We start from the raw sequence: 12,268 nt of genomic DNA on the forward strand, positions 1-12,268 counted from the left end.
TGAATCTAACTTGCTAAAAGTTAGAACTGCACAAGTGTTTTATGAGCACAACCACAGTGGAATCCAGGAATCTTGCATTCCTAACTATAAATATGTATTTGGAGTGCCTGGTATCTGTTTCAGGATGATCACTAATTACAAAGTTCTGCAACAATGCAATCCCCACACCAGAGCTGTGTTCAAGTTACATGCAGTAACTTTATTTTGGTATTTCCTTATTGTGATGTTGGTTATTATAAACCCTATAAATTACTTTTAAAATATCTTTACTAAGTAACTTTTGAATTGAAGAGAATCCCAAAAGGTGGTAATACCTGGCTTTAGACACTGCAGTAAGAATAAGATGACCAAGGTTTCATTTTTGTATCCCACTCCCTCCTCCCAATACAAAAACCCCACGAGTTCACTATGTTCACTGTTCTAAATACACGTATTTATAAAGCAACTCCACAGAAAAAGCAAAGCAACAGGACTCATGCACTGTATCACTAAAATTACAGTTTAAAAGTAATACATCCAGGAGAACGTACAAGAATACTACCCTTCTGCTACTCACCAGCAATGCCTTTACGCTTTTGAAACATTGTGCGATGTGGTGCAGATGATGGGACTGAACCGGCCTGCTCCTGAGCATCTTGGTTTGCTGTAGTTTTTATTAATTCAATGGCTGCTTGAAGAACTCTTAACTGCAGAACAACTGCCATATCTACAGAGAGGCATACAAAGGACACATGACATACTTTATACATCTCCATGAATTTTTACCAGATGTTTGTAAAAAAAGTAAAAGAACACAGTGTGTCAAGAGCTTTAAAACTCTCAATTCCATGGAAGTGAAAGAAAGTCACCTCATTATTCCACAGATACAGACAGTACACAAGTGAGTTCTCATGGAAAAGCCACTGAATCTATGAATTACATATATATGAAAATAAATGAAACTGCATAGAACACTTCCATTTAAATACCCTTAATCAACTTTTACAGTCGCTGTTTGTTCAGATTAGCAGTACACAATTCTTTACCACAAGGCAGGCTCCTGAGGAAAACTACTACTCTGAGAACCACTTAGAGAAAGAAGATCCATCACCAGAGAACTCCCCCTTCTCCCTCGGCAGGAATATTAATTTAAACAAAAATTCAGTGGGGAAGGGATTTACTTCTCCAGTCCCGTGACCCCAAAAATAAGCAGATAACTTACTTTGCATCCTTGCATTTTTACTATTTTGAAGATGACCCAGCAGCACAATGAGGTCTTCAATAACACGAAAATATTGAGAACCTGAGGAGCTGCAGGCATGAATTGCAACTGCTACCAGCAGCTGTTGTATATCGCATGCAAGTAACTTGTAGTCATTCAAGGGAATGCTGCAAACAAAGTTGTAGTTACCAGAGACATGACAATTCTAGTAGACTGTAACCCATAATAAGACCCATTACTATTCCCCTTGCTACTTCTGCCAACCATACCTATTCTATTGTACTTCATAAAAAAACATTACTGCTGAAGGCTACAAAATTGTAATAAAAGACACCTCTTTAATGTTACCTTTGACAGACTGGATGCCTGCAAACCTTTCAGACATTCTAACATTAAGTTGTAAAAAAGTTTTGTTGGATATGCAATGATGTATTATCAGATTTTTAAGTTACAGTACAGGTCTGAAATCCTGTATTTCTCAAAAACTCAGGGTATCTCATTTTGCAGCTATGCTGAACTAAAACTACACTGGGCTAAAAAGGAAATCTGTCTATTTCTTCAGGATACTAACTAAAGAAATTAATAAAACCCCATCTCTCCTTCCTTCACTGCAGAACTTTTCTTAAAGTACAGAATGTTTGTAATTCATGAAGTCATTTAAGTTACTCAAAATCTCAAATATTAAATCACAGGCAGCACAAGAGAGAATCTTCCTGCAGTTTTGACACCGGTTAAAAATACAGTAGAATGATACCATCTCCTGGGCCTTTATCTTTCTGTTCAGGTGAGTTATTAGGAAAAGCATCCAAAGTGCACACACTATGACACCTGCATTTTAGAATATCTTTTCACTTGAAAGTTTAAGGTATGGAAAGAATATTTTATATTCCATTGTTTGAACTGAGTAGCTAAACATTAACTTTCACTTACAGGCATAATTAGAGCTGAAAACCTCCAAAAGTGTTATTTTGTACATGATCTCTGATCATTTTAGAAGGTAGAACAACTACAAGAGAGTAATTTTTGCTAGACTTAAGGTTGTGCCTGGACTATAACAACAGATACAGTACTCACTTTGTTTCCAGTCCATTGAGAGCAGCCAGCGTATTACACAACACGTAGAGCAAACCATTATCAAGCAGTAGGTCTGCAACTTTTGAGCAGGAATTTATGATTTGTAGCAGGAGACAGAAGCAGTTATGCAGCAGAACATTATCATACAGAGAGTTCTCTATAAGACCCAGAACAGGGATGACACACCATTTTTGAAAGAGTCCAACATTCTTAACATCTTCCAGATCAAATCTATAAACATAAACATAAGTGAGTGACATCCTTGAAATATCAACCTGGTACATGCAACTAGTATATGCAGCTGGAATACCAGCCTACACCAGTATTTTTGCAAAGATGTAGCTGGTAAACTCCTACATTTCGTTGCACTAACAATGCCAGTCTACTAAAGAAAATAAAAGTAAAATAAACACTGCAAAGAGCCACAAGGAAATGAAGTGCCTAAAAACTATGCCTGAAGCTTCGGCTAACTACCAACTCCCTACAACATAAATTTTAACTAAAAGAGAGGAGGTTTTTAATCAGTGTAAAAAATATGACTCATCTTTCCAGTAATAGTTATTACAACTGACAAACAGACACAGCTCGGCATCAATATAGTAATATATTGACCCACAGCAGGTTTGATATCTTATATCCATTACCGTGGAAGTTGAAGTTTGGCAGCTTCTGGCTTACTGCAACTGTAAAATTCAGAACGGTGCTTCAGACCCTGTATTAATTGTACATTAAGAAACTGCACTGCTATTCCGAGGTTATCAGCCCATCAAATGACTGTTACTCACAATCCTAAAAACCGGAGACATTAGAACTACCTTTCCAGCCCCATAATCAATCCTGAGGAAATAACTAGCCCCAAAGTGGAGAACGTAAGCAGCCACGTTTAAGTCTTGCAATTAAGCAGGAGTGGTTTTTTGGGGGTGAAGATCAGGCTGACAGGCAGAAGTAATCTGGCTACAAATCTTGCAGAGGCAGCAGCTGAGAAGGAGCTTTTTGCAAGATTTTTGCAATGCTGACTATGCTTAGATGCATATTCTCCCCGTACAATCATTAAGTACATGGACTAATTCTAAAAAAATATTATTTACTTAGGTAGCAGTGTGTTTAAAGATTATCTCCTTTCCTGACAATACAGAGGTGGCTCTTTGGTTCAAGCACTCTTATCTGTGGGATTTTCCCTAAAGGAAATAGGGATTTAAACTCAGCACCAAGCCAAGGAAGCTGCTGTAGCATCGATCTTTTTCCTTAATCATCTACCAAAATCCAGTAGCAGAAGTCTAGTGACTAGTAATTAAAACTTACAAGGATATAAATCAGAGTTTCATGTCTAATCAGAAAGAATAGAACGAGTCAAATTGATTACGGAACATTTGAAGTCCAAAGGCCTCCAAGGCCCTCAGGAGGGCTGAGGGCTTGTAAGATCCCAGCTGACAGCACCCATCAGATGAAGTTGTTTGAAAACAGCTTTAAGGGCCTTACAACAGTCATAAGTTTAATACTTTTAAGTATTAAAGCTACAAGCAAAACATTTCAAAACAGTTCCGAAGGAACTTTTTTTATGGTTGACAACTACTAAGACGAGAGGGGGAATTAGAAAGCTATCACATCCTTACCTCCAGCAAAGCGCAGTGCTTGCAGTTCAAATATTAAGTTACAGGATGTAAAAGCAAAGCATTACTTACTCTTCATCCAAGCCAACAGAGCGGCCAAAGAGCATTTCCAAAAAGCACTCTACAACTTCCTGAGTCCCCTGGTGAAGGTACAGCTGGTTGGCTAGCAAGGAGAAGCCACGATTCTTTAAGAATTTCTCCTTCTGCTCCCTCCTTGCTCTGTTGAAATACGCATCCAACAACTAAAAGTAAATGCATAATTATGATGTAAGATTTAAGCATTTAATATAACTCCCTTGAAACTTCTCATCTGTAATTTGAACTGTTTGAAATCATTTTTAAAATTCCCGACTACAAACATCAGTTGCACTATTGTAACAAAGGGCAGTGTAGATTGCAGTTACAATAGCTGACTTCATCCTTTTAATCCAAAGACTCAGGCTTTTAGGAAAGTTTAGGGGAGATGAAATCACACACGTTAAGTTATAAAATGCATACATAAATACATCCAAGCTTTGTATATTTGTTAAATCCTGCACTCTGGTGCATATGCAAGTGTATGGCTTTAACAGATTTATAAAAGAAGTACATATAAATTTATTCTTTTTCAGATTAAAATACAGATCTACTCAAGCTTTTCACCTATATAATGTTAACATGCAGAAACACTGTCCTTATCAATATTACAAAAAAAAAAAACCCTGAAAACATTTTGAAGCTTCAAGTCCATGTTCAGGCCACAAATGTGTGGATGACTTCCCAGAATAACTGAAAGTCAACTATGTCATAAGTCAAAACTCTGCTCGCACCTTAATTTGACACAGTGAATCACATGTTTAATGTTGAAGAGTCACTGACTTTCTGCATTGTTGCTTTCATTTACATCAGTAATGTCATATGCTTCTTAAGACCTCTGGCTTAGATATATGTAATCTGTGATCTATTGAAAGATTCTACGTTTGTGTGGTCTGTTTTGTTTTGGGGGGGTTTGTAAGGTTTTTTTGGTTTTAATCTTAATGTTTTAAAAATTATCTTAAAACTCAAATTATATTTTTTTTTTGCTTCGGTTTTCTAGGTTTAACAAAACTTCATGTTTCCAACATGTTAGCTACGCTAGTTCACAACTTCAGCTGAAAACATTTTATATAGGCCTACTTTAATGACTCCTTGTTGTATGAGAGGAGATGGGTGGTTCACAAGAACTATAAGATAGTCAGGTTGGATAAGTTTGTCCATCACATCTTCTAGCATGACATCTGGTAGGATTAGGAGAACTCCACGTAAGAGGTCATACAATCCACAACAGATAAGCACAAGACTGTCTTCTGTACATCTGAAAACAGATGAATATGTTTTATCCAGAGTTTATCTACAACAGGAAACATTAAAAAACGCATAATTGTTAGCTACACTTGGGGGGCAGGAGGAAGAGGAAATCTGGCAAACATCTCTCCAATTCTCTAATAACACTCTTCATTCACACATTTTTGGATGTCAGATAGCAAAAAGGATAATCTGACCAGAACCTACTTGTTTGAGATTTTGTGAACTAGCATAACAAGTTCCCATGCCTACCATGAATAGAAAAAATCCTGATTTTTAAAGTTTGCTATGTAAATCGTGCAAGAAATTGAAACACCACAATTCTAGAGCCTAAGAGCTTCATGAATTGGTTTGTAACAGCTATTGAAAACATCCCCTTAACTTTCAGGCTTCCGATTTTTGTAGAAGAGTAATCAAGACCAAAGAATTGTGAAATTAAAGGTCATAGAGAGCTACCGGTAATTGATTATTTTATCTGCTTACCTGTCATCAGGGCTTTCAGATGGCTTTTGGGTATTCTCATTAGATGAAGAAAAAGCAAGGCTCTCCCAGTCTTCAGGAAGTACATTCTTGTCAGCAAAGCTCGGCCAGCGAGCAATGGCTGATGACCCTCCGTGAACAGAAAACGCTAAGCCCAAACCTGCAAAATTACCCTGACTCTTCTGAAATGAAGGCAGCCCTTTCAGATTGTCTGGACGACGTAGGGATGGCTCAGCTGCAGCAGCACCACCTTCATTACATTTCAGGTCTGTATCTACTTCTTTACCCTCATTTTCAGATAACTCTTCTTTTGCAATATCTTCAAACGTTTCAGCAGATGTTAACTCTGAGTCACAAACTGTTTTTGCAGACTCACAACTGCTGAGAAAGAGTTCTTCTTGTACTCTCTTTACAGATCCCGAGCTTCCTACAAAACCAGTTCTACCCTGGAGATCAATGTAGTCACGCTTGCCAATAGTCTGCAAGTCATCGATGCTTCTTCCCATTCTTTCAATTAGTCTTTTTCGAAGAACTTCAGGTGAGGAAGCAGGAGATGCTGGCAAGCTTTTACAAAGCCTTTTAGGTGCCTGAGAGCTTATCTTCTGCTGCACGCTAGCAGTGGAATTGTTCCCTAGAGAAACAAGGATTTCTTTAGCATTCCTTTTACAGTACAAACAAGCTTTTCCCTCAATGTTACACTCCATATGCATTTATCACAGTGATGAGCCAAGCTAATTTTACGTGACAAACCTGATTCAACACCTGGCATAGCTCAGATACAGACAATCGAGTAGAGGGAGTAAACTATTATGCAGCCATATATTTAGCAAGTCACAAGTCTGAAAGATACATAAAATGCAAAGTAATTTTTGCATATATACTGCAGTTTCTGGATTTATATTATGAACCTCTCAACCAACCCTCAGCAGGAATTTGTACAGAATCATAGAACCATTGAGGGTGGAAGGCATCTCTTGGAGACTGTCTAGTCCAACCTCCTTGTTCAAAGCAGAGTCAAACAGAGCAGGCTGCTTTATTTGGAGCTCTTCTGGAAGAGCTCCAATCCACCAAAGTGTTTCAGAGGACATTGCAATACTATTCACCAACCCTTCTGCACCAAGGCTTTACACACACTTCAGATTTATAACAAATCACTGCTTATTTTATTTAATAGGGCTTCCTCTGAAGTGCACATTTTGACTTGAAATAGTCAACCTTTGAGCACATTACAGATGTCTTTCATAAAATAAGTTTTTAAGATGGAAAACAGTCTGTATACCAGACTGGTAGAAGAAGCTTTCTATTAGTCTAGAAAGAGGAGACTGTTCATTCACAAGTATTTTGAAGACTATGCACCAGTTAGTACTAATGCAATGATGATGCACCAGGAATTTTTTTTTTTTTGAGTGATATATATATCTAAAACAAATATACAAATTATATATAGACACAAGCAAACCATAGCCAGACCAAGCCGGCCTTCCAAAAACAGGTAAGATTTATATAGCTGCAACAATCTCACAGCCAAGATGGCATGGATATTAGCAGGTAGTGCCACAAATTGCAAACCCACATGCAGGCAGCAAGTTGCCTAACAAACATACCATTTCAAGTATTTTATCTAAATTTAGAAATTCAAATTCAGAACCACAACACTCCAACATCTGTTTTCACAAAAAAAATAATCTTTGTTCATAACAGTTTGGTTCTATTGATATAAAAGTTACTCTGTTTAGAAGAGTAAGATGTCATATATAATCTATATGGGAGAATGACTAATTCCATACGCAATTTAGTACTGTGGTCTGCTCCTCCTATCACTGTTTTTATTCAAAGACACTTGAACTAACACTGTTTTAATTCAAGTAGTGCTTGAAGACTCAATTTGCTTTTCCTAAGCAAAGCAGCAACAAGACATCAGTTGTAAGAGGTATTACATTGTCGATACACAGAATATAGCAGTCATACACAATCTGAAAAATATAGCTTAGAGATCAGAGTAATAATTTCTACTCCTATTTTGTATATATTGGTAAACTTTGCTTAGATTGTGCAGGTTTTTTTAAATTTATTTCTTATTGTCAATAAACATAAAGGCTTATGCCCAAGTTCTCTCCTATAAATAAAGGAGCTAAAACATAATTGATCGCCTATGCAAACCTGTGTAAAAAGTATGATTAAAAATCTAATTCAATAATGATGCAAAAACCATCACACTGACAGCATGCCAAATGAAAAAAGTGAACAGCCTGAACTAATAACTTCACACTATTTCAGCATCTATAGCAGCTGAATTCAAAAGCTATTAAAGCAGTTATCTTTATAGACCTCAACTTGTTTAGCACGCTATGTAATGAGACCGTTTCTAGTAAGCCATTCAATTTTAGTTTATCTAGCCAAGGCATCTAAGTTGTTCTTTATAAGATCTACTTTCCCATCCTCTGTCATGTAGGAACAGTATATATACACCTGCAGTACAAGTAAACACCAATGCTTTAGTACTGTCTTTAGATGGATGGTAACAATCATGCACAAATAAAAGTATCAGCTTAATGCTTTTTGAACAGATAGGAGAGCTGCTTATGGCTCACTATTTCAACTATTGCCTGGTTAATAAGCCATTCTCATACATCTCTAGCAGGTCTGTTTAACAAATGAAATCGTTCAGCTGTCTGGTCCACTTTACTCCCTGAGCCATCAACGTGGCACTTGTCTCAACTTGATAATCAAGAGCAGTTTAAGCAGCACATTCACTTCTATCCTTTTATTTGGCTGTGCAGGCATCAAGTACCAATGGGCAGAGGGAGCTTTGTAAAAAACCTGTGATAAGTAATACTTCAAGACACTCTAGTCATCTGCCAAAGGACTGTCTTAACGCCCTTGCTTTGCCAGCATTGTTTTACCTCCAAGTGGTAAAGCTGTAAATCCAGTTGGAGTTGTAATCACAAACGCAGAACTATCTATTGACTTCCCACCACTGCTGGAATTTCTCAGGTACTTAAGTGATTCAACTTTCTCCTGAAATATTTTGCCATCTAGAAAGAAAGGACAAGGGGAAAAGTCACATAAAAGCTTTTTAAGTTCGCATTCTTGGTATATTTAGACTCTAGTAGCCAGGTTACATTTCAAGCTGATGACTGGAGACTAGTGGCAAATATCAACTCATGAGCATCTGAGAAAAAGCACTTTAAAACAATTTGTTGTTGTAGTGATATACCTTTAAAATTTACTTCAGGGTAGTGAAAATACTATGATATTATAAAGTAATTGTATTTAAAGATGGTCCTCGCAGGCATACAAGCAGTAGTAATTTTGACTTTCTGCCATGTCAAAAACAGGTGACTTCTCAAACAGGTGCACCTAATAAGGCTCAAGGTAACAAAAAGTGCATTCTACTCAGTCAGAATTTTACATCTATTGGTATTAGAGGACAGACAGAGCTAAAACAAACTGTATTGCCTTTGAAGATGATTACTAAAACTGGAGGTACACAGGCATCTGCAAAAGGAGAAGATTATTTCAAACTTAAATGATGCTTTCCGTGTTTACGTAGGTTATGGTCAAGGCTGTACAAGACTAATATTAAAGCATGAACTATACATCTACCAGTTCCTCATTTTTTAAAAGAGCAAGAAAGAATTTTTACAGCTCATCACTTATTTTGCCAAAATTATAATCTAGTATAGATATGTTAAAGACAGCTGTCATCCTAGATCCATACTCCTCAAAGCACATCGGTACTTTCAGTATGCAATGTACTGACGGTACCTGCCAATGACATCTTGCAGTGCAACTGATCATTTGCTAAAAATGCTCCTCAGGCCTTTTATTTTTCTAGGAATTCAGTAACAGGAAACAAGTAGAGATGGAGACAGGACCACAGACATGTATATTTCTGAAGAAGCCCCATTTACAGGTAACTTAAGACATTTTTCTCTAAGATTTGCCTACAGGCAAATGCGTCCATACAGACAGCTAACGTTATCCATTCCATTTGGCAGCATCAAACTTTAAAGAAAGTTAAATACATAACCACTAGAGACATTACTGGCTGTAGACAGAAAGAAAGCTCTCAAACTAAGCCAAGCAAACTAAGTCTAACTGTAATGTCTCTCAGTAGTGTAAATTACTTTTACTTTACTAAGTCCCAAGAGTTCAGTAACTTTTTATATATAACTATTACAATATAGCAATCCAATAATATATGCATAGAATTCACTCACATAAGAGTGAAAGGGTTTTTTTTAAGATATTGATTTCTGATTAGATTTTTATCTTATTGTTTATTTCTAGTTAAATGATATACCTACCTATGTGCAGGGAAAAGTAGAAGTTGGTAGGATTGTGACAAACGTATGTATTAGTGGGAGGGTGAACTGCTAATAGGAAATTGAAGACCAGTGTCAGCAGTTGCAGGTCTGGGGGAGATCCAAGTACTTCTTCAATTATTTTCACAAATGACCTGCAAACCTCCCGAGGCAGGGATGCAAGGTGCCCTTCTTTATGCTCCTAGAAAGGAAGAGCAGTACAACTGTTAAGTTACTTGTATTTTTATTTTGACAGGAGTTGTCTGTTCTACTACAACATAACAATTTCAAAAAAAAAAAAAAAGGACAAGAGAAAGGGCTTAAGGTAACAGAGCCTGTATTCTTTGAGAGGTGTTACTGTACCTACTCAATGTTACCCAAGTCCAGCACATTCAAAATTCAGGCATAAACAAAATATTGCTGACATTATGCAAGTTTATTCTTAGACTATTAAGATCTTCTGCATACTATACTACTTTGACTTGAAATGCTGGAGCCTGAGGACACAAATCACCACTGGAAGTGTCACTATACTGTCATTGTATGACCTATTTGCAGAGAAATTATAGCAGTTGCTGATACTAACATCTCAAGCATACTAAGAACTTCCTGAACAGTGTGACACAGTCGTGTGTATTTTCACCTCATTAGCCATTTTTATAAACATACACATCTGAGATTTCATTGGTAATTATACCTATAATCTCCATTTGATCAAGCACTCTATACACTTTGGCTATTTGAAAGAAATAATCTATTAACTGAATAATGATTTTAAACAGGACTTCAAGAAGCTTGTGGGAAACCTCACTGTCAACGCAGCACAATGATTAACTTGCTCCTAACTTCTCCAAACTTCACCTCTTTTTGGTACCCAACCACCTTAACTGAGACTGCTGTAAGAGAAGACTGAATGAAGTTAATTTAAGTGAGGTTTTCAAAGAGAATGGTTTATATCATTTTACCTTCCAATCCATCACTAAAAAAGTTGGCAAATCATTGTTGGCCAATTTTAGTACTTTTGGTTTTTTTAAATTAAGAAGTTAAGTGTTTCCCCAATAGGCATGTATTAAGTGTTTGTACTCGTGCAAAAGACAAAGAAAATACTATACAATACTCTGTATCTAGGCATTTGCATTAATATACAAATTAACTATACCAGTAATAAGTTCCAAAAGTAGGGAACTATCACATGAAAAAGACGACATTCAAAATTTACAGCAATGAAAATTAAGTCACATGAAAAAAATCATTAAGAGAGGGAAAAACAAGAAATGCATTTCATGTGGTAAGAGTGCGAAACGAAAGGAATTTCAGATAGAAAATACAGCGTAGAAAAAAGGGATTACAATACCTATTTTCACAAATAAAGATGTATTATAAGCAGGAAGCCATTTCAAAAATCATGTTCCTAAGTGTCTATCAAAGGGTTGAAGCACTTCCCCAAAGCCCTTTTTAGAATAGCTATCCCCACGCCATGAATGAAGCTACTACTGGATCAGAATTTTGAGAGAAGAGCTCAGGCCGAGTTCCACAGGACAGTTGCCCTGTTAGCTCTGGTGAGACAGAGGACAGGCAGTTTCTGCTACCTGCATGCACAGTACCCATGTCTTCCAGTAATGAAGACTGGAACTACTATGAGACATCTCAGGTCTTTTTAAGAAGGTCACAAGGATACAAGAATTATCTACTTTAAGAAGAAAGAGAAAGGAAGAAGAAGTATGTATATATCTATAGTGAAAAACAAGAAAGAATTTGAGAAACAGAGGATGTTATTAATCCTTACAGTTAATGAAACATGGCCTTGGGGGAAGAAACAGACACCATAAATTTGTCAACCTGGGGCAACAAGATAAGCTCAAGGAGCAGCAAATGGTTCATGAGACAAACAGAAAATTACCTGAACTAATTGTGAACTACACTAATTGGCATACTAAAAGATTCAACCTCAAGCAAGGAGAGCCCCCTACTAACAAAGCCCCCTCCCCACAGAGCATGTAGGGTGAAAAGAGAGAACTGTACCTTCAAATGAAGGTGATGCTCTTAAGAACCGGTGAGAATTAAGTGTGACTAAATGTAATTGCAAACAAGCACTCAAAGTGTATAAAGGGTTTAACCATGTGTTAAAGAGTTGTGCTAGCTTTATGGATTTACCACCTAGCACCCATCTCTGCGCAGACATGCAATAAATCTCTGCTCTGCGTAGGTCAGCTCTTACACACTGAGGGAAGAACTCAGATTTGGGATAACAACAGTTCATTTCAGCCTCTGCT

The 12,268-nt window shown here is 37.0% G+C and overlaps 1 protein-coding gene across 3 annotated transcripts in view; it reads right to left on the reverse strand.

Annotated features, from left to right (window-relative positions):
• LYST (lysosomal trafficking regulator) overlaps positions 1–12,268 on the reverse strand; it is a 96,807-nt gene that overhangs the window by 26,942 nt on the left and 57,597 nt on the right. For all 3 annotated transcript variants that reach the window (XM_005436539.4, XM_055713514.1, XM_055713515.1), the window contains exons 21-28: positions 9,999–10,197; positions 8,592–8,723; positions 5,692–6,319; positions 5,041–5,218; positions 3,958–4,127; positions 2,276–2,506; positions 1,202–1,368; positions 557–706 (exon numbers count right to left, since the gene is read on the reverse strand). In XM_005436539.4, the coding sequence (XP_005436596.2) occupies positions 557–706; positions 1,202–1,368; positions 2,276–2,506; positions 3,958–4,127; positions 5,041–5,218; positions 5,692–6,319; positions 8,592–8,723; positions 9,999–10,197 (1,855 nt within the window). The remainder of the gene's footprint in view (positions 1–556; positions 707–1,201; positions 1,369–2,275; positions 2,507–3,957; positions 4,128–5,040; positions 5,219–5,691; positions 6,320–8,591; positions 8,724–9,998; positions 10,198–12,268) is intronic.

The sequence above is a fragment of the Falco cherrug genome, chromosome 6 (assembly GCF_023634085.1).
Source record: "Falco cherrug isolate bFalChe1 chromosome 6, bFalChe1.pri, whole genome shotgun sequence".
Classification (NCBI taxonomy): domain Eukaryota; kingdom Metazoa; phylum Chordata; class Aves; order Falconiformes; family Falconidae; genus Falco; species Falco cherrug.